Source organism: Triturus cristatus, chromosome 3_2 (assembly GCF_964204655.1).
Source record: "Triturus cristatus chromosome 3_2, aTriCri1.1, whole genome shotgun sequence".
NCBI lineage: Eukaryota > Metazoa > Chordata > Amphibia > Caudata > Salamandridae > Triturus > Triturus cristatus.
Genome location: NC_140584.1, coordinates 1092964758 through 1092987156, shown reverse-complemented (window position 1 = coordinate 1092987156; position 22399 = coordinate 1092964758). Strand labels below are relative to the sequence as shown.

The following is a 22399-nucleotide window of genomic DNA, read 5'->3' as shown; positions in this document are numbered from 1 at the left end:
TTCTCTGTCACGCAGAGTTCTCTTCGAAAATTGTTGGCAGTAGTAACGCATCTGTGGATTGTGTGAGGATGGCAGACACACAATACACACAGAGTGAGGGTCAGTTTTGGCCATTTTCTTTCCACAGGAAGGACATTTGTTAAATAAAGCTGGCATTTCTGACATAAAAAGATTGTAAAATTGTCAGAAAAGAGTTAGAAAATAATACCAGCAAAGGCAAATGTTGAATAAAGTTGTAGAAAAACAATTTCTGACTAGAACAAGTCAAAAAAGACTGAGCTCAAGCTCCAGGATCCTCACAAAAGGAGCCGGAAAAAAGAACTAACCCCTGGAAGAGAAGGATAAGTTACTTACCTGTAATCCTAGTTCTCTTCCAGGGGTACTCCTCAAAGTCATAAGCAACCCTCCCGCCTCCCCGGATGAGCATTAACAGTACGATAATGTGTTGTTTGCATCTGATATCCTGGTTACTACATGTTAGTACGCCATACAAAAAGAACTGACCTGTCACCTGTGGTGCATGATGGGAGCAAGGGGCTCCTGGAGGTCTTAAAGGCATGGTGCCCAGGTTCTCTGAAGCCTTAAAGGCAAGGTGCCAGTTTTTTTTATTATACTGTGATGATTATTCATCTATGCAGCCTAAGAACAAATTGCCTGCTATTACCTGTTTTTCTTTTATGAAAATAAAGGGTTGTTGTTTAACACTAATATAGCATATGTTCTATGTTACACTATTTACATGTGATATTATTTTCTTACAATAGAAATCCATGTATTTTGGGCATTTTAGTCTACTGGATATATATTAGGCTGCATAGTTATGTATATATAAATGCATGTTTTGAAAGTAATATGTACTTGTGGTTCTAAACATACACATATATATGTATTTTTGTATATGCTCCGGGGTCTCGCACGTGGGCGGGGATTATTCTGTGCTTATGATTATTGATGAGTGTCCCCTGGAAGAGAAGTGGGGATAACCATGCTAGAAGGATCCTACCTTCCTACATAACCCCCCCCGCCCCCCAACGAAAAGAGATAAGGGTAACCTTGCCCAGTTGAGTCTTAACTTCGAAGTGACCATATAAGGAAGGTCCAGCTGCACTGGCATGGATACTCCTTGTTCTATGGTCCACTGAGAAGTTCCTCCCCTGTAGGGGCTTGGAGCCTCTCAAAAGTTTAGGATGTTTACCTGTCAAATGTTTGAGCCAAGAGATAGGCATGTGGTGTGTCTGACTAGGGAATAGAGGCTCTAACAGGGTTTGCCATAACGTCTTTAGAACACAGATTACAGCGGAGGCCTTTCTCTTTATGACTGACCTGTACTTTTCCCTCGGAGTTAACATTCTGCTGTTTACAGCTTTGGGTTGATCCTGTCTATCAGTAACAATGTGGGGCCAGTGAAGTTGTAGGACAGTCTTGGCCCAGGCCTTGCTTTGCCAACATTGTCCACCTGGGGGATGTCACTTACTAGTGGTGAGAGGGATCCCTTAGATTGCTGAGGGTCATCCACCTTCCTAGTACTACCAGGCTGGAGGTCCCTAATCTGAGGATGAGGGGATTCCTCTTGACAGTGGGTCCTCTGGGGTCCACCAACATCCCTGGTCTCTGCAGCGCCAGGCTGACTGAGGCTTTGCAGAGAAGGGCAGGATACCTGCTCCAGACCTACTTCCTCCTTAGAAGGGCCCCTGCCTCCAGTGGCTTTGCCAGGACAGGCCTGACCTCATCTGGGGCAGTACCTTCCCAAGTGGTAGGATCATCTCCCTAAGGAGGCTGACCCTCACTTAAAGTCAGGGGTGAGGATGACTTTTCTCCCCCTCTTTTCTCTCTGTGGGAGCTGAGTGGGCATTCATTTCAGGCTCCACTGCTCCTTGACTTCCCTGCTATTAGACTTGGCCCCTAGGGGTCTCACCAACCTGGTCAGGGAGGTCTAGCATTTCTAGATGGGCTTTTAATCCACTTCAGCCCAGGCTGAGGTTTCTATATCATTGCCAAGGAGGCACTCTAAAGACAATTTGGGGAATACTGCAACACTCTTAGGGCCAGTTAGCCCTCCCCAGCTGAGATTGACGATGGCCATAGGGTGATATGTCCTGACACTGTCAGCACTGGGCACCTGGTAAATGTGCCCAGGCAGAAGCTGAAGAGGGGACACAAGTCTCCCTGTCACCATGGTGACACTGGCCCCTGTGTCCCAATAGGCTACAGCCTCTGGGCCATTTATAAGTGGATCCCGTCTGTACTTGACTAAGGTATTGGAACTTACAGTAAAAGTGGCAAGGCCCATGCCACCAACAGAGACCAAGGTAGCCTGAGTGGGGCTTCTGACTAGGCCATAACCCACTTCATAACTCTAGGAGAACCAAACTACATTTTTGGGCGTACTACTACAATCAGGGCTACTGTTAGGGACACTAGGGGTTGTAGTAGTAGTGGTAATAATATTGGTGCTAGCCTTAGGGCAACTGGCATTCTTTGCGTTAAGGCCTTCTTTGTCTTTACAGAAATAGCACCAAGGTTTCTTGTTTGAGGAAGAGGATTGAGACCCACTCCCAGAGGAAGGTTTTTGGGGACCTTTACAGGACTCTTTCTTTTCTTTATAGTTTTCACTGCCTTTCTCTTGGGCCTTAGAAGAATCTTGCTTCTTCTGGTCACCACCACTTTGAGACTTTTGTTTCACCCTCGTACAGACGCATTTGTCTGCCTTTGTTCCCAATTCTTGGGGACAGGTCAGATCTGAGCCTACCAGGTACTGGTGCAGTTGCTAATTTTGTCAATTATTAAGGATGTGCTCCCACACTAGTAAATTGTACAGTCCTTGATAATCATGCACACTACTTCCATGAAGCCAGCCTTCCACAGCTTTAATACCACTGACTACAAAATCTACCCAGTCTACAGTGTGTGCATTCTGTGTGTCCCTAAAATTAACCCTGTATTGCTCAGTAATTTAAACCAAACCCCTCTATGAGTGCACTCTTGGAGACTGAGTAATTATCTGCACCTTCCTCCCGAACAGTAAGAAGTTTGTCTCTATCTTTGTTAGCAAAGGAGAGCCACAGGATAGCTGCCCAATGTCCCGGAGGGACTTTCTGAACTTTATAAGACCTCTCTAAAGCAGTGATCCATTTATGGATGTCACCCCCTCCTGGTAAGGAGGGAATATACTGCTCAGATTCCTAGTGGCAAAGGAGTGTTCCCTAACCCTAAATTCACTAGTGCTGTCACCATGGGATCCTAATCCCAAATTCTTCTTAGCACTCTGAACTTTCAGGATCTCCTTATCAAAGGCCAATTGCTCTTTCTTGACACTGAGCTTGGCTCTCTTAAGCTTGAACAAGTGGTATTCCCTTTCTAAGGAGTCCTCCTCCTGGCTAGAGATGGCAGTCCCTATAGAATGGTTAGAGGAGGATGAATTGTTGGGGGAGGACCTAGACCTTCTCTTGACTCTCTGTACCCTCCCAGGAGGATTAAAGTAGAATAAATACCTCTAGGGCCTTCCTATGTACCCTCTGTACTATTCCCTGGGGGATTAGAGTTTACCAGTGAGGGGTGACAAGACTCCTCCTGGTCAAGCTCAGAAGTGTGGTCAGTGGAGTGGGACACCCGTGATCCTTCTTCTGGAGGCACACAGCCCAACCCCATAATGTTCTGCCCTTCTGACCCATCAGGATTCTGAAGGGCATCCTGCAGGAGCAGCTCTGGGAGCTGCTTTGTGTTAGGGTTGCTACCGGTCTTTATTCTTCTAGATGCAGCCGGGGTCCTAAGTTCCTGGAACTTAAGACCACTGTATATAGAGGATAGGGCCTCACTGAACTCACCAACTAAAGGCATGGTACTAGGTGTAGGGTGGTGTTGCACCTACCTAACCTAGTGAAAACTAAACTTCCAAAGATTGGAGGAAGGGTTGTGCTAAGACCCTTGACAACCAATTAAAAAGTTCAGTTGAACCTACTGACAACAAAAAGTATTATATGTGCATAGCTAGTGATGGTTTTTCATGTAACCTTCCCCTAGACTAAATGGTAAAACAGTGAAGGCTTCAATCATAATAGTTGCACACCAGTGTAGGAGGCAGGCTTAGTATATATGGTGCACACTTATTCAAGTGGTGCACCCTCCACTAATCCAGGCAACCCTAATGGTGATTTTAGTTGTCTTTAATAACCATAGAAAGCTCGCAATGTGGTAGCTGTGGAGAGCAGCCTTTAGGCTTATCTTGAAGAAGGGTTTAGCAGCTTGTTTTACTAGATTAATCTTATAGTTTAAGTTAAATGAAAAAGAACTACACAGTGTTTATATAAAAATAATTATATTTATTACGCAAAACAATCTAACACATCGGTATATCTCCTACCCGCAGATGATAACACACTACACAGGAATACTTAAAATGCAATCAGGTAAGTGGCACAAAATACAGTGGTCTCCCCCAGGAGAAAGTGGGATGCGAACTGCAAAGGAGAACGGGACTTGGACCAGAAGACCCAGAGGAGGCGGGACACAAGGAACCACCCAAAATAAGTACCCAGGAACCCCACAGAGGCTGTGTGCAGAGTGGAAACACAGTTTCATGCCCAATGGAAGTCAATAGAAAAGACGTGGTTGCAGTTTTGATGAAGGACCCTTTCAAGAGGATGCCGAAGTATTCCTTTGAAGGACGGTAGGTTGGAGAGCCACCCCACCCTTGGATGCCCTGGGAACCAGGTTACCTACACCAGGAAAGCCAGGAGCATAGTTGTTAAGAGAATCTTGAAGCCTCCATAAAGGACAATGGAAGACTTAGAAAAAGATGCCTCTGGAGAAGTTCAGGAAGAAACCCCGGTGGAATCCAAGGATGGATTCTGGAAGTGAAGAACCTGCAAGCAGAGGATACAGAGTCTATGCCACTTGGAGGTGACCAGGAGGCACGAAGATACAATGTCTACCAAGTCAGGAGATTCAGAAGAGTCAGCTGTGACCTTGTCGCTGCAGCTCTGCGGACCAGGCGAGTATGAGCAGGAGGCGGACACGAGCTGTCCCTCGTCAGATGTCGGCAACTAGGGGGTCAGTGTCCAGCGGGAGGACCAAAAAGTCTTGGTAGCCGCAACTGGTGTGGAAAGCGAAGGAGCAAGGATGGGACCAGCACGGTCCAATGGACTCACCAGCAGCAAGAGAGTCTGAGCAGGCCCCAAGCAAGTAGGGGAGCCCACTGAAATAGTAGAAGACCTTCAGGAGGACCCACAGGCCAAAGACACAGGAGCCACAAGAGGGCCTCAGGCAGCTCACCAAGGATGAAGGCACACAGTGGAGAGGATGCAGTGAGGACGCTGATCTTGGAGGGAAGAGATGCTGGAGGCTGGATCTTTTTGTAGCCTGAAGATCTCTGTAGTGCAGAGCCAAGAAGCCTTGGCAACAGCAAGTCCACGCGGTGCACAGGGGTTTGGTCCCATCGGTTCCGATAAGGGATACTGGCCCCTAAATTTCAGAGAGGTCTGGTCAGGCTTCGAAGGAGTTTCTGAACCACCACTTGTGTTGCTGAGCCTCAGGAGGTTCGTAGGACGACATGAGCAGCAGACCGGTCAGCTTTGTTGTGGTGCATGGAGATGAAGAGGAGGGACTCCGTCACTCAAAGGGAGATAACTTTGTGTGTCCTTGGTGCCCACAGGTCCGTGGAAGAACCTGGAAGAGGCACAGACACTGTGAGAAGTTGGCCTGGTATATGCTGTTCACTAGTTCTAGTGACCACCTTGTACCATGCCAAGCAACCCTTATGGTGTGGTTGTAAGTCAACCTTTTTGGACTAGCTGCCCTAGTGGTAGCGTAGGCTAAGCAGTCTTTGAGGCTAAACTCGTGAAGCGTGTTAAGCCAGCTGTTTTACCAAATGCAACCCCCTTTTATACCAATGAAAGGACACCACACAGATATATATTCAAAATATATATGTATTTATTTCTCAAAGTAACCCCTAGTCTCTTTATGAGCACAGGAGCACAAATCGTCAAACAAGATTATCACAGAATACACAGAAGTTGCACTTTATATGGATAGGCCCTGGTGGCCACTCAAACCATATACTAAAATAGTGGTATAAGTACCACGAACAGAAAAGGGAAAAGGCCTAGGGCCTCTAGAATCGCTGGGCCTACCAGGAGCTAACGTCAGTTAGTGACCAGGAGGTCCACGGGTGGCGTGTGCAGAGCAAATAGTCACACGCGTGCTCCCATAGGTTTCAATGGGTGCGTAAAAAGTACAAAGTTACTGCAAAGAGGATCTTCCGGATGGACTAGGAACTCAAGATTTGGAACACAGGCACTAGAGATGTAATACTACACTTGGGCACAGGTGTGCCAGCTTTACCTCACCCACAGGAAGCGGGTGCATAGGCCTCGAAGTGCGTCGGGTTGCTTCTATCTGTTCCGTGGAGCTTGAAGACAAAGATGCTGCAGGCGGTCGGTCCGGGAGAGATGCAGTGGATCCAAGAGTGGATCGGAGATGTTGAAGACCTGTAAGCAGAGGGGACAGTGTTCACAGTCACTAGCCAGTGACCAGCGTGGCACCAGGTGGGTACCAGGCGATGTCGGGTGCAAACAGGTGATGAGGGGTAGCTTGTCTCCGCAGCCACGTGGTCCCTGAAGGTCGACGACGTCCAGGAGTCGGCTCACGAGCTGTCCCACGCAGGCTCTCGCTGTCGGCGGTGTCGGCGACTTGATCGAAGCAAACAAGCCTTGGCAAAAGCAATTGCAGGAGGATTCGGAAATCAGCTGTTGGTTCTGACCAGCAAGGTCAGAGGGATTGCTCCTTTGGAGGGGAGCAAGGGCCAGTCTGGAGCAACCAGACCAGCGGTGTTTGTCGTAGATTTCGTCGCCAAGATGGCCACTAGCCAGCGGGCCAGCAACCGGTTAGGCGCGTCGAGTGGCAAAATGCAGAAGGGCCCCACGCAGATCGTGGAGATGCTGGAGGGCTCACCTTTGGTGCAGATGCTGCTCGAGGGTTGGGCTTCTCAGGACCCAAAGCACAACTTGGAGGGAGCCTCGGTTGTTGCACTGGTCAGCTTGTCGTAGTCGTTCCAAGATGGCTGGCTCCACGTGTCTCGGTGCCTCCACGGGTCTCCTCTTTTCAGGGACTGTGGATCGGGCGGTGAGAGGTCTGGAGGTCCAGGTCTTGTCAGTCTCTGGGCTCGGGCTCCGGCGGGAGGCGGCGGCAAAGCAGACGGTGATTCGCTGGATGGTGCTTGCGTTAGCAAGGTGGTCACTCCCTGACCACAGGGGAGATTTTCTTCAGTCTTCTGTGCAGCAGAATGTCGAAGTTCCCGTCTTCTTCTTAGTTTCAAGTTGATTCCAGGATGTCTGAAGTCTTAGGACACAGCTCCTACCTTTATTCGGATTCTAGGGGCCGGACTACCTGCTAGGTCCCTCCCTATGGGTGGGACCAGGAAGGGGGGTGGTTACACCCCCAATCCTTTGTCCAGCTCGCCCCAGGCCCGGGACTGGTGTGCCCCAGGACCGGTTTGAACTGGCATATGCCCCGAGGCTCCTTGTGAGCCACAGGCATGTCTGGTTTCTTTCAAGCCCTACCTGACCAATACACAAAATCCTGTCTGGGGTGGTGCATGCACCTCCCCTGGCAGGAAACCCTTTGTCCACACCTCCCAAGCTGGAAGGACTCCCAGCAGCAGGAGGGCAGACTTGTGTCTGTGGTGGCAGCATCCATTTTGTGGAGCTGAGGCTATGTCTGATTTTACCCGGGTTTCAGGCACTGTACATGTCGTGTCCCTCTAGAAGGGTGGAATGCTAACCCCGTCGCCAGAATTGGCGAGGGGTTAGTATTCCAATTCGTATGACACCTTACTCGACATGTTTTGATAAAGCCAAACCAAAGTTAGCATTTAACCGCGAGGTTCATAATGCACTTAAGAGTATATGGTATGACGATATCTGGAAACAGTAGAAGGAAGTTGTTCCGACCACTGCAGACAGGCTCAGCTCATGCCAGAGCACCATCTCACAGGGAACCAAGCACTCTGCCTTCAGGATTGTTAAGGCCTGCCATAGGAGTGACTTATAGGTTACCAGGTGTCCCATTTAAGGTTAGGTATAGGTATACTACACCTAAGTAAGAGGTGATTACACCAACTTACCCCAGCTGAGTGATCAGCCAGTTGTGTCAAATTGTTAGGCCAAGCCTGGGGTGGCATAATACATGCTGCAGCCCTTGGCAGGCCTTGGGTACACCAATGCCCTGGGTACCTAGTGTACACTGGTACAGGGGCTGACAGGGTGATCCAACCAATTGGGTATGTACCTAGGGTACATGGAGTCCATTTTACAGAGAGAGCAGATAGCCTGAGAGCCTGAATGGCAGGATCTCAGGCCAACTAAGTCGAAAAACCAGCTAGACACTAGGCAAAAATTTGGGGGTAACCATAGTCAGATATCCACCTTCCTACACAACCCCCCCCCCAAACGAAGGGAGATAAGGCTGACCTTGACCAGGTAAGCCTATATTGCCCAAGTGGCCATATAAGGAGGAACCAGCACTGGCATGGTTACCCCCTGTCTCATGGTCCACTAAGCAATCCCTCACCCTAAGGGTATCAGAGGGTCTCCACCATAGGGAATCTCTACCTGTGGTGTGTCTTGGCAAAGTAAAAGGCTGGTGTTGAGATGGAGTACTGAAGTGAGTGTCCTCAAAGTGAGGCCTCAGCTTCCTCCAATCATCCTCCACCATGGATGCCTTTCTTTCTTTAACTGAGTTGCACTGTGCTCTCAGGGTCAGCCTCTGGCTACCTAAAGCTGGAGGCTGGGTCCCTTTTGTGGGCTTACTGGAGGGACAGGTCAGGTTTGGGGCCCTAAGGTCCCATGTTTGCCTGTGCCCAACAGAATCCCCCTGGGGGAGGTCCCTAACTACCTGTAAAGGAGATCCCTCAGGAATGTTTTTACCCATCACCTGACTAGGGCTACTAGCCAGGCAATCCTCATTCTTTTGATGGGGGGGTTCTTGTGGACAGGGGCCCTCTGGGGGTCCACTGGCCTCCCTGACCTCTGCAGCCCTGGGCTGACTGAGGCAGGGTAGAGAGAGGCAGGCTACCTGCACCAGACTGGATCCCACCTTGGAAGGGGCCACTGACATCAGAGGCTCTGCCAGGCCAGGCCTGGCTACCTCTGGGGCAGTTCCTTCACAAGGGGTGAGGTCAGATCCCTGAGGAGGCTGACCTTTTCCTAATGTCTGGGGAGAGGGAGACTTTTCTTCCTCCCCACTACTCTCAGTTTGTGTGGAGTGATCCATTGTTTCAGGCTTCACTACACCTATGTCAGTCTGAGTATAGGCTGAGACCATTACAGCCTTGCCAACCTTTTCAGGGGGGCACTCAGTTTGTGTTTGAGCTGTGACTGTCACAGCTCTGCCAGTCCCTACAGGGAAGTCTGTCTGTGCCTGGGCTGTGGCTACCACTGCCCTTCCAACCTTTTCAGGGAGGGAATCTATTTGGACAGGGGTTGTGAATGGCACAACCCCCCTACCCTTTTGTGAAAGGCCTACCATTTTAGAATGGGTGTCTTGTTCAACTCCAGCCCAAGCTGAGAGTTCTAAGTCATTCCCCAGTAAGCAGTCTACAGGCAAGGTTGGGGACACTGCTACCCTTTTAGGGCCAGTGACCCCTCCCCAGCTGAGACATACCTCTGCCATGGGATGACTGTTCTGTTTGCCATCAATGTTAGTCACCTGGTAGGAGAAACCGGGCAAAAGCTGCTCAGAGGGAACTAGCCAATGGGCCACCATTGTGATGCTAGCCCCAGTGTCTCTGTAGGCCTCAGCTTTTGTACCATTGATGTAGGGCTCCTGTCTGTACCTACCCAAAGTGTTGGGACAGGCAGTGAAGTTGGCAAACCCCATGCCACCATCACAGACAAGAGTGGTTGCTGTAGGGGAATTGGCTAAGCCAGGGTCCCCCTGTGTTCCCCAAGTAAACCCACCCAGATTTCTGGGGGCACTCCCACCACCTGGGGGATTACTGCTGACAGTAATAGGTGGTGTGACAGGAGTAATTGGAGGAACAGTTTTGTTTTTAGCCCTTGGGCAACCGCTGTCAGTTTTCCAATGCCCAGGAGTTTTACACTCATGGCAGTAGGGCTTTTTAGCTGTGGTAGAGGAGGGAGCTTGGGACCCACCACCCTGTGTGGAGTTTTGGGGCCCTGAGGAAGGTTTCTCTTTTTCTTTATCCCCACCCTTCTCTTGAGGCTTGGTGGTATCTTTCTTTTGGTCACCACCCTGGTTTTTAGGCCTGATCCTGGTCCTGACCCATTTATCTGCCCTCTTTCCCAATTCTTGGGGAGAGGTCAAATCTGAGTCTACCAGGTGTTGATGGAGAAGCTGGTTTTGACAATTACTTAAAATCTGCTCTCTCATCATCAAATTGTACAATCCTGTATAATCAGACACCTTACTTCCCAGCAACCAACCCTCCAAAGCCTTAGTGGCACATTCCACATATTCAGACCAGTCCTGAGTCTGTGTCTTCTGGGTGTCTCTGAACATTAACCTGTACTGTTCAGTGGTTAAGCCTAACCCATCAACTAGGACACTCTTCAGGACTCTGTAATTTCTGACATCCTCTTCTCTAACAGTGAGGAGTCTATCTCTGCCTCTCCCCTCAAAGGAGAGCCATAAGATTGCTGCCCACTGGTCTTCAGGAACCTGCTGCACTTTGCAGGCTCTCTCAAGAGCAGTCATCCATTTGTGGATGTCATCCCCACTTTTGTAGGGGGGCACAATCTTGGACAGGTTCCTATTGTCAAAGACCCTATCTTTGTCCCTAGGGACATTGCTGCCACCAGTGGGTATAGACCCACTCTCTCTATGCTGCCTAGCCTTGCTCAGTTTTTCTTCCATCAGGGCTACTTCTAGCTCCTGCTTCCTGATCCTCAGCTGGGCTTCCTGCATTCTGGCCTCATGTTCCCTCCTCTGAGGGGTGGTCAGTCTCCTTCTGGAGTGACCTTGAGAGCCTCTAGAGCCATGGGAAGCATTGGAGTCACCTGAGCGATTCCTTTGCCTTCCAAGCCCTGTGTTAAGTCCACTGGGGAGATCCAATGGGGTGAACCCACTGTCAGTCCCCAATAGCCTTAGTTTAGCTGGGCCAAGTATAACACTTGGCACTGGGCTAGTTCTCCCTTCATCCCCACTCACATCTGTATCCCCATCACTTTCTTCCTCTGTGGTAGGCATCCCATCTAAGGGGTGACTATTGGGAAGGGGTACTTCAGTGGCATCTTCAGAAGGGGGGCCTCCTGTTCCTGTCCCTAAGGGGGCTAACTGGGAAGCTTTCTTGAGTGCTCTCTGATTCTCATCATTCTGTAAGAGCTCTCTGAGCTCAGCAGAGTTTGGGTTCTTGGGCTGTTTAAGGCCTCTAAGAGTTGCCAAATGCCTGAGCTCATTCTGATTAAGGGTAGCAAAGCTGGATGGTGCCCTCTGGGGGTCACTCTCAACAGAGATGGGTACAGTGGACCCCTCTGCCCCGGCCATTGCTCTTAAGTGTGGGTGGATGTGTTGCAATCTACCTACACTTGGGTTTACCTACTAAACCTATCTAGTAGTTGTAGTCAGGGTGTGCTACTCCCTTTGCTCTACAACAACTAAGTTCAGTAGAACTTAAGTATATCTAATCTTGTTTTATATGTACCTACAGGTACCTATGTGATCTTTCAATTGGTAACCAAGAGATTACAATGGTAAAACACAGCAAGCTCAAATCCAACCGCTGCTCACCAATGTGAGAAGTTGGCCTGGTATATGCTGTTCACTAGTTCTAGTGACCACCTTGTACCATGCCAAGCAACCCTTATGGTGTGGTTGTAAGTCAACCTTTTTGGACTAGCTGCCCTAGTGGTAGCGTAGGCTAAGCAGTCTTTGAGGCTAAACTCGTGAAGCGTGTTAAGCCAGCTGTTTTACCAAATGCAACCCCCTTTTATACCAATGAAAGGACACCACACAGATATATATTCAAAATATATATGTATTTATTTCTCAAAGTAACCCCTAGTCTCTTTATGAGCACAGGAGCACAAATCGTCAAACAAGATTATCACAGAATACACAGAAGTTGCACTTTATATGGATAGGCCCTGGTGGCCACTCAAACCATATACTAAAATAGTGGTATAAGTACCACGAACAGAAAAGGGAAAAGGCCTAGGGCCTCTAGAATCGCTGGGCCTACCAGGAGCTAACGTCAGTTAGTGACCAGGAGGTCCATGGGTGGCGTGTGCAGAGCAAATAGTCACACGCGTGCTCCCATAGGTTTCAATGGGTGCGTAAAAAGTACAAAGTTACTGCAAAGAGGATCTTCCGGATGGACTAGGAACTCAAGATTTGGAACACAGGCACTAGAGATGTAATACTACACTTGGGCACAGGTGTGCCAGCTTTACCTCACCCACAGGAAGCGGGTGCATAGGCCTCGAAGTGCGTCGGGTTGCTTCTATCTGTTCCGTGGAGCTTGAAGACAAAGATGCTGCAGGCGGTCGGTCCGGGAGAGATGCAGTGGATCCAAGAGTGGATCGGAGATGTTGAAGACCTGTAAGCAGAGGGGACAGTGTTCACAGTCACTAGCCAGTGACCAGCGTGGCACCAGGTGGGTACCAGGCGATGTCGGGTGCAAACAGGTGATGAGGGGTAGCTTGTCTCCGCAGCCACGTGGTCCCTGAAGGTCGACGACGTCCAGGAGTCGGCTCACGAGCTGTCCCACGCAGGCTCTCGCTGTCGGCGGTGTCGGCGACTTGATCGAAGCAAACAAGCCTTGGCAAAAGCAATTGCAGGAGGATTCGGAAATCAGCTGTTGGTTCTGACCAGCAAGGTCAGAGGGATTGCTCCTTTGGAGGGGAGCAAGGGCCAGTCTGGAGCAACCAGACCAGCGGTGTTTGTCGTAGATTTCGTCGCCAAGATGGCCACTAGCCAGCGGGCCAGCAACCGGTTAGGCGCGTCGAGTGGCAAAATGCAGAAGGGCCCCACGCAGATCGTGGAGATGCTGGAGGGCTCACCTTTGGTGCAGATGCTGCTCGAGGGTTGGGCTTCTCAGGACCCAAAGCACAACTTGGAGGGAGCCTCGGTTGTTGCACTGGTCAGCTTGTCGTAGTCGTTCCAAGATGGCTGGCTCCACGTGTCTCGGTGCCTCCACGGGTCTCCTCTTTTCAGGGACTGTGGATCGGGCGGTGAGAGGTCTGGAGGTCCAGGTCTTGTCAGTCTCTGGGCTCGGGCTCCGGCGGGAGGCGGCGGCAAAGCAGACGGTGATTCGCTGGATGGTGCTTGCGTTAGCAAGGTGGTCACTCCCTGACCACAGGGGAGATTTTCTTCAGTCTTCTGTGCAGCAGAATGTCGAAGTTCCCGTCTTCTTCTTAGTTTCAAGTTGATTCCAGGATGTCTGAAGTCTTAGGACACAGCTCCTACCTTTATTCGGATTCTAGGGGCCGGACTACCTGCTAGGTCCCTCCCTATGGGTGGGACCAGGAAGGGGGGTGGTTACACCCCCAATCCTTTGTCCAGCTCGCCCCAGGCCCGGGACTGGTGTGCCCCAGGACCGGTTTGAACTGGCATATGCCCCGAGGCTCCTTGTGAGCCACAGGCATGTCTGGTTTCTTTCAAGCCCTACCTGACCAATACACAAAATCCTGTCTGGGGTGGTGCATGCACCTCCCCTGGCAGGAAACCCTTTGTCCACACCTCCCAAGCTGGAAGGACTCCCAGCAGCAGGAGGGCAGACTTGTGTCTGTGGTGGCAGCATCCATTTTGTGGAGCTGAGGCTATGTCTGATTTTACCCGGGTTTCAGGCACTGTACATGTCGTGTCCCTCTAGAAGGGTGGAATGCTAACCCCGTCGCCAGAATTGGCGAGGGGTTAGTATTCCAATTCGTATGACACCTTACTCGACATGTTTTGATAAAGCCAAACCAAAGTTAGCATTTAACCGCGAGGTTCATAATGCACTTAAGAGTATATGGTATGACGATATCTGGAAACAGTAGAAGGAAGTTGTTCCGACCACTGCAGACAGGCTCAGCTCATGCCAGAGCACCATCTCACAGGGAACCAAGCACTCTGCCTTCAGGATTGTTAAGGCCTGCCATAGGAGTGACTTATAGGTTACCAGGTGTCCCATTTAAGGTTAGGTATAGGTATACTACACCTAAGTAAGAGGTGATTACACCAACTTACCCCAGCTGAGTGATCAGCCAGTTGTGTCAAATTGTTAGGCCAAGCCTGGGGTGGCATAATACATGCTGCAGCCCTTGGCAGGCCTTGGGTACACCAATGCCCTGGGTACCTAGTGTACACTGGTACAGGGGCTGACAGGGTGATCCAACCAATTGGGTATGTACCTAGGGTACATGGAGTCCATTTTACAGAGAGAGCAGATAGCCTGAGAGCCTGAATGGCAGGATCTCAGGCCAACTAAGTCGAAAAACCAGCTAGACACTAGGCAAAAATTTGGGGGTAACCATAGTCAGATATCCACCTTCCTACAGACACCGACGAAGACTTGAAGAACAACGAGACTAGAAGCAGCAGGAGTCTTCCTTGGTGCAGTCTGGGTTCCAGTCGAAGTCCAAGTGTCTAGACGGTCAAAGAGGGACAAAGTTTCAGGCTTGAGTCTTTTCCCACGATGAACCTGAGGAACCACCCCAGATAAGCCGTTAAGTACCCTAAGGAAAGCATTGAAACAACCCAGGTGTCCCTCCCAGCGGAGGGGCAGGACAGAGGGGAGGATGCTCCCATGTCCTTTATCCAGTTTCGTGCTAGAGCGGGTAACAAGGGGTCCCTGAACTGGCTCAAACTGGAATATGCAAAGAGGGCACCAAATGTGCCCTTCAAAGCAGTCTGGTGGCACTGTCAAATGCCTCCACCCGAGCCCAATGCATTAAGGTGATGCCTCTGTTACAGGTGCAATATCTCGGTTCCTTACTGCTGTGCCGTATCGATGATGACGTTGGCAATCAGGCCGCAAGGCCTCTATTTCGTGGCATCATGGTTGGACCATTGGGCCACAGCTGCGGTGTTGGAGCAGTGCGTCACAGACGTCGGTTGCGCACTTTCTAGGTACTCCCACAGTGGTGGTTCTTCAGAGGCTCTGTAGCATCATCGGAGCCTGCGTTGTAAGTCGCGTTTGGTGTTTCTAGTGGGGACCACAGTTTCAGTGCAGGCAGCAACATGGCGTCAAAATTACAGACAGGCGCTGGTCCTCAGTTGCTCGACATCTTTCTTCTTCTAGCACGGAAACTCAATTCGAAGGGCCCAGGAACTGGAATTTACACCACTTGGATGTTACCAATAGTGAATGGGTAATAACCACAATTGACAGAGGAAGGAGGGCGTGGAACAGGGAACCGCCAGAGGGCGTGGAACAGTGAACCGCCAGAGAAACACTAGAGCCCCAAACCACAGAGGGAGCTGTTCAATTCTTTGTAAATGTCATATTCTTCCTTTGTGGTTTGGTAAGCGGTAGAAATAAAAGACCTCTTTTTTCATAAAAGGGAGGATTTGGCTGGACAATAATTTATTGCTGTTGCTGTGCACATGTTGAGTAGTGACCATGCATTCACTATCCTGTATCTGCCTCCCTCCAGAGGGCGCCTTGGACTGCTTAGACCACGCATAACCTGAGCATCAATTGGAGAATGGGTACTTGGCCCAGTTACTCAGAGACTATAGTCCATATATTTATTTCTGGATTCCCCCGGGCCTGCAGAAATCATTCTAAAGGTTATTATATGAGGATTCCATGATTAAGAATTTAATGTTCAAAGTATAAAGTTTTTTTATTATAGACACTATGTTTACATAGGAAAAATGTTAAAAGTTCCGTATGCTTCATAAATGAAAGAAAAAGTAAAAACACCCTACCTTAAGAACACAGTTGCTGTTCACAAGGAGATTCCCTGGTTTAATATCTCGATGCAAAATGCCAGCCGAGTGCAGATATTTGAGGCCTAAAATATTAAGAGGAAATGGAGAAAAAAAAAAGTAAGTCATTAACGTGTTATGACAGAGTACACAGTTAATTTGTTTAAGAACAAAGTATTATTTGAAGAGGTAACACTCGTAGAACATTTTTCTCGTCAATTATATAAATGGCTACTGAGAGATTCATTTCTACCTTCATAAAAGGTCTGGATAGTTTTTGTAGTTTTATTACGTTTATGAACAGTTTGCTGGTCCAGTGATCTTTTCAAAGACATTTTTTTAGGTTCCAGTTTTTGTTTAATCTCAAAAATGATTTATTTTGGCTTGTGCAATTGTTGACTGATGGCGTGTCAGTTGTAGTTCAAAGTGAATTCACAGCGGGCACATGTTTTCTTTCTCCACATTTGTGATGTGCTGCAGAAGTAGCAGCTCTTCTCCAGGGATCTCCAAACCTTTTTCTTTTGTAAGAGCTACTTATGTTAAATGAAAATCCTCCCGAGCCAATCATATAAATAGTTGTCAAATCAGACAAGATAACATTAATGGCCACCCTTTGCAAGATCACCACCAGTGATCACCTCAGTACATCAGGCATGGCTGGCAGCAGCAATATAAAGGATTTGTTAATTTGGCATTTCTTTACATGGGTAATACCTAAAAGTCATAGCTGCAACGCCCTGGCACCAAGATAATAATATCAGTAATATGCCTCCACAACACCAACTGATTTGTTACTCAAATATCAGCTTTATTCGACCATTTTTTCTGCAAACATCAGCTTTAAAGTTTCAAAGATGCACACTTTTCAATTTTGATATGCATATATTAATAAAGACACCAAAAACGTTTAATTTAGTAGGTTGGCCTACACACAGTAGTGTCACTTACAGCTAGCTTAAGAGTTACCAGTATCTCACAAGTTATACGGAGATGCCTGCTCCACACTAGGTAGAGTAGCCGGTCCTGTGGGTAGCCTTTGACAAATCTGGCAACTCACATGTTTTTATTTGGAATTGCCTGAACTCAGACCAGTTGCTTGACCACTCCTCCTCCAGTCTCATCCTTGCAAGCTCGCTCCACAATTATGACAAACAAGCATTGGCATAGCCAATAGGTCTCGCCTTTGGGACCTTATAAGTATTTAGTTATGCAGCGCAATGTCCTTACTGCAACAACATCAACTGTTGCATGGCTAAACACTTATAAGGTCCCAAAGGCGAGACCTATTAGCTATTTATTTAGGCTATCTGATAGATCTGCATGTATATAGGATAGATGGATAGATAGATTGTGACTGTCGCAGGGCTTGTAATTACATAAACAATTTTATTATCCATTTACTGATCTCATTTTTGCAAGGGCCTGCGTCGTCAATAGCTCGGAAAAGGTAAATTGCCAACATTTAAGAACGCTGCATAGAGCCCTTGTAGCAGAAAAAAAGAGGGGTACATTTTCCACTATCTGTACTGTAGAAAGAGATATATAAAAAGCATGCACCCCACATGTAGTGTCTACAGTTATTACAGCAGAAAAAACACATTGCTGAGATGAACGACAAAATCAGCCACACATTACAAGAGCACCAAGTAAGAAGGTGTAACTAAACCAATCCATGTTTACGTTTTATGTTCTCTCAGCTCAACACAAAAACCTAAAGGGTTCTGGAGCATTAACAACAAATGTTTTCTTCACACGCAGATCTGACCTCGCACGCCAGGCTTTTATTGCATTTGCTGTGACTCGCTGCTTTCCTATTTTTTCGTCATAAAATGCCAAATCCACAATCCCAGAAATATAAATAGCCGCTGCCTTGGAGACGAGAGGGTATTCTCGTTTTTCGCGGTACTGACCCCAGCGTGGTATTTTGGTTAGTGCGACGTTAAGTCGTTGCACGGGAATGCTATTCGACTGCTTGGAAATATTTCTGCGGTTTGTTTTGGTTCTGGCTGGCGGCACCTTGGCCAAAAATTAAAGATAAAGGAAGAGACTGCGGCATGGAGCACGAGGCAGAGGCGGGCTGTAGAGGGGAGAAAGCGTGCGGGGGAGGGAGGTAGGCAGTCAAAGAGAGAGAGAGAGACCGGCAGCAGACTCAGAGGAGAGAGAGCACACGGGAGGGGTAGAGGAGAGAGAGCACACAGGAGGGGTAGAGGAGGGAGAGAGAGAGAGAGAGAGACAGTCAAAGAGAGAGAGAGAGAGAGAGTCAAGGAGAGGGAGAGAGGCAGTCACAGAGAGAGGCAAGCCAGGCAGTGGTTAGTGAGAGAGGCAGAGACAGGCAGAGGAGTGAGATGAAAGCATGAAGAGAGAGAGAGAGAGAGAGAGAGAGAGAGAGAGAGAGAGAGAGAGAGAGAGAGAGAGAGAGAGAGAGAGAGAGAGAGAGAGAGAGAGAGAGAGAGAGAGAGAGAGAGAGAGAGAGAGAGAGAGAGAGAGAGAGAGAGAGAGAGAGAGAGAGAGAGAGAGAGAGAGAGAGAGAGAGAGAGAGAAGCGAGGCCAAGTAGAAAAGACAGGCAGACGGAAAGTCAACGGAAGAGAAAGAGAGACAGGCAGTCAAAGAAAGAAAACGAGAGACATTCAGCGGAAGAAAAAAATGAAACGGGCAGAGAGAGCAAGTCAAAAAGAGAGGGCGGGGCAGAGATAGACCGTGGAAGAGTGAGACTGGCAAGCAGCGGCGGTGCGTCCATTGGGGCGCAGGGGCGGAGCCCCACTTAACGCACGCGGTGTGCTTGCACTGCAGCAAATCCAGCAATGATGAATCATTATTTATTCTTGTGTAGCGGCCGCCGGCCGGGAGTCGGGACATGAAGGGGGGGGGGGGGGGGGGGGGGGGTGGGGCCAGTGACTGTTCAGTTACAGTTGTTTCAGTTTCACCCTGCCATGCACGGACACTGCCTGACAGCGGCTCGCAATTTATTTGTGCATGCTCGAGTTTGGCTCTCGACAAGCACGAGCATGCGCATTCGCCGCACTAGTATGGACTGAGAGGGAGGGGGCCGAGAGGCCGATGGTTGCCTCATGCAGCAGCCCCGTCTCTCGGTATGGGCGAGCCCTATCCGTGCTCTTTAGCCAATCCAGGGCAGGCGCTGCTAATGCAGCGTCTCTGGATTGGCTGAGAGCCTGAGGCAGCCTACGAAGAACTGCATTGGGTTCCGCGCAACTATGGCCAATCACTGTGGCTTATGTCTGAACAGTGACAGTGATTGGCCATGAGGTGCGCAGCGCACTCTCTGCAGTCCGTCCCGTCATCACGCACGGTGCCACACTGTCTGCATACACACCTCGTGGCGGCGGTGTACATACAGTGTGTGTCAGCGTCGTGTGACTCGTGTCGTCGACTCGTGTGGTGGTGACTTGTCCGTTGTCCCTGACTGAGCCGTAGCGGCGTTATTGATACTACAGGTAAGCGCATTGGCACTTTACGACTTTGGTGCCACTATATCTCCCCGGGAGGATGCTGTGCTCCTGACTCAGCCTGTGTTCCCCGTTCGCTCAGTGCTTTTTAATTTATAAGGCGTAGAACGAGGGTTTTTTAATAGCCGTGCTTTAGCGATAATTTCTTTCACTGCAATAACTCGCCCCATTCTCATAGCGAAGGGCATTGGTTAGCCCGGATTTTGATGTTGATTTTTATTATGTCAGGTTTTAGACCCTCTGCCTAAGGGTTAAGTCAGATCTAATGGGATTTGGGTTGCCCTGTTGCGTTTTCATGGTTGGTGACACCGCCAGCACGGTGGTGATGTTGAAATTTAGTTGAATGCCCTAATCCATCATTTTGGATGTGTCTCTACTGTTTATAATCTGTCACGGAGGGTGGACTTTGATGTATTACACACTGCCCGTAATGCCACGCCTTCTTCACGTAGGGATCATTGACTCTCACATATTCCTTGAGCACTATTTCCGGTGGCGCACCACTGTAGGGACAGGTCATGCTTATCGCTGCATTGCATCCGTGCAGTTGCAGGGTCTCTGTTTTAAATCGCGGTAAGAGACAGTCCTCTGAACAGACTACCGGAACCTTCCTGTTTGGCGCCTTTGTTTTGCACCTTTGCATATACAGCGCTAGGCTTCGCAGACTGTCACTGGCCAGACAGTACCCTCTTGATATATGATCTTCACCCTCCCTGGAACACTCCTTTGGCCCTTATCAAGGAGGCCCACACCCCTTTTGAAGCCACGAGACTGGGCGCTATTGACATTATTCCATGACTACGTCGGTCTAGGTCTGTGGTTGTCCATTGGGGAGTACTGTGTATGTCTCCCTCTCAACCTGCAAATTTAAGTATGATCGACGGCGACATGAAAGCAGGAAGGCCCGGCCGGAGGAGATAATGTTTAACTTCAATATTTGTGTTGCTGTTTTCAGGGATTATGGAACATGAGCAGTGCGCACAAAACACACAATCTGAAAGCTAAATAATTTGCTGTCTGTGTCAGGGGGCTCCGTAATGAATATGCCATCCATCCCTGCGTCAGGGGGTGCTATTAATTTCACATTATGTGAGTGAGAATGAATGAGAATATTTCTAAGGGATGTAAGAGAGAGTGCGATAATGAAAGAGCGAGTGAGAGAATGAGTGTGAGTGAATGTGAGCACAAGTGGCATGTTGGAGCAAATTACTGTCTTATAGACACCCACAGATAAATACTGGCACAGTGGCACTGACATGAAGCACTTCTTCGCATGACACGCCGGTGATAAAATACCGGCACTGCCACATTCTGGGTATAAATGTGGACAACCTGATACATACGAAGGTGGAAAACATGACAAATGCAGGCCCTGGGACACTGATGATTTAAATTTTGGCATAACGGTTGCCTATGGTTAATGAACGGCATACAATTCAAACTCCTGGCATTGGCATGTTTTATGTCATTGCTGATATAAGGCGGCACCCATAGCATATGAGGACAGGCCTCATAAAACGCTGGCCCTGGCACCATGGAGGTGATTTTCAACATATTGGGACACCCCATAACACAATTCGAACAAAACGGGAGCAACTCCAGGGAAAGTCAGATTTCAGGAACTCCTTACGCCATGAAAGGATATGAATATTCAATGAACGCCCTTTATGCACTTACTGTATTTCAGAAATTGTATGTGGAATTTGTGCTTCAAAATTCAGTAGTTAAAACCATTCTTTTCACATTTTTCCTTGGTGAGACACCTCCTGAAGGTCTGGCTAACTTGCTTCGCTCTCTCAGTACAATTCAGGGCAAGTATTACATCCTAGGACTTTCAAAGATCAAGCCAGCACCATCATTTAGGGGTTATCTAAAATAGACATTTGTCTGTGTTATGTTCTCATAATAACCTACAGTTATTATGCACCTTCAGCGATGTTAATTGTTGTGATGTTTGGGTCATGTAATATGCCTTTTTTCGAGGGTCAGATGATGTCACTTCCTTCGATGTTATTAACCTCAAAGGGTTTTTGATGTCACTTGCCCAAACCCTGGCATTTTGATGAATCAACACCCATCCTTTTACCCGTTTTCAAAGCTTATGTAATAGAACGTTTAAGTTACTTTGCAACATTGCAGGTGCCTGTGATTGCAGTTAGGTCACGCCTGCCGAAATTGAACAGGGGAAAAGCATACGGTATTTACAGTTTTATACAGGATTTGGGGAGTTAAACACCAAAATCTGCCTGTTATTCCCCAGAATCCCGCAATAGGTGTTAGTTATTGCACCTAATAAATAAATGCACACTCTGGTATTGATGTCATTGGGAGCAATAAATAGAACCTAGCTTTGTAACTGGCCCCAAAGAAGGGTTTTCGGTGGAAAAGTATTTTTAAAAAGTAATGCAGAGATATTTGTGTGATTTTAGAGCACAGAGTACATGTTCCTTTGTGTTTGAGGATTATCCTAGTATTCTCAGGGATTATCAGAGTAAATGAGAAGTAAGTAGCTCACTTAAAGCAAGTCAAATATGAATATAATTTAAAGAAAAATTTACTGAGGTTCTAAAAGGGGGATTTAAGTTTCATTTGAAAGTTTTGGTTTTCTACTTGTGTTCAAGCATGTGCGGGAAATGAATATCACCAGCATTTATCCTAGCACTAGAAGTTATATTAATAAAATAAATAAAAATGCCTCTAGAGAGGCGGATGTTGGTCTCCCCAAAAACTGTAAAAATAGGCATGCAGAGGTTCCCTCAAAGCTCTTCAGGGCAGGAGGCGTGGTCAGAATTGGTAAGAGTTAAAGGTCATTTTAAAAGGGAGGTTAACGGAGACGCCCATCTCATATGACGTCACAATTTCGCAAGCTGTGAGTCACAGCTTGCGAAATTGTCTAGTACCAGGAAGAAGCTTAAAACATCCATCACATATTTTAATAAATTGTTTCTATTTTTATTTTCAGCACCTTCTAAAGCTTGACAACCATTACCAAATTTTTGGTCATATTTCCGGCGAAGAACAAGACCTCCTTTGCTGCTCTTTCACCCCAGCTACGACCCAG

At 48.2% G+C, this 22399-nt stretch overlaps 1 protein-coding gene across 1 annotated transcript in view; it reads right to left on the bottom strand.

Annotated features, from left to right (window-relative positions):
- Positions 1–22399, bottom strand: part of NLK (nemo like kinase) — a 1424501-nt gene that overhangs the window by 542217 nt on the left and 859885 nt on the right. The window contains exon 5 of the mRNA XM_085649870.1: positions 15874–15959. Coding sequence (XP_085505996.1) covers positions 15874–15959 — 86 coding nt within the window. The remainder of the gene's footprint in view (positions 1–15873; positions 15960–22399) is intronic.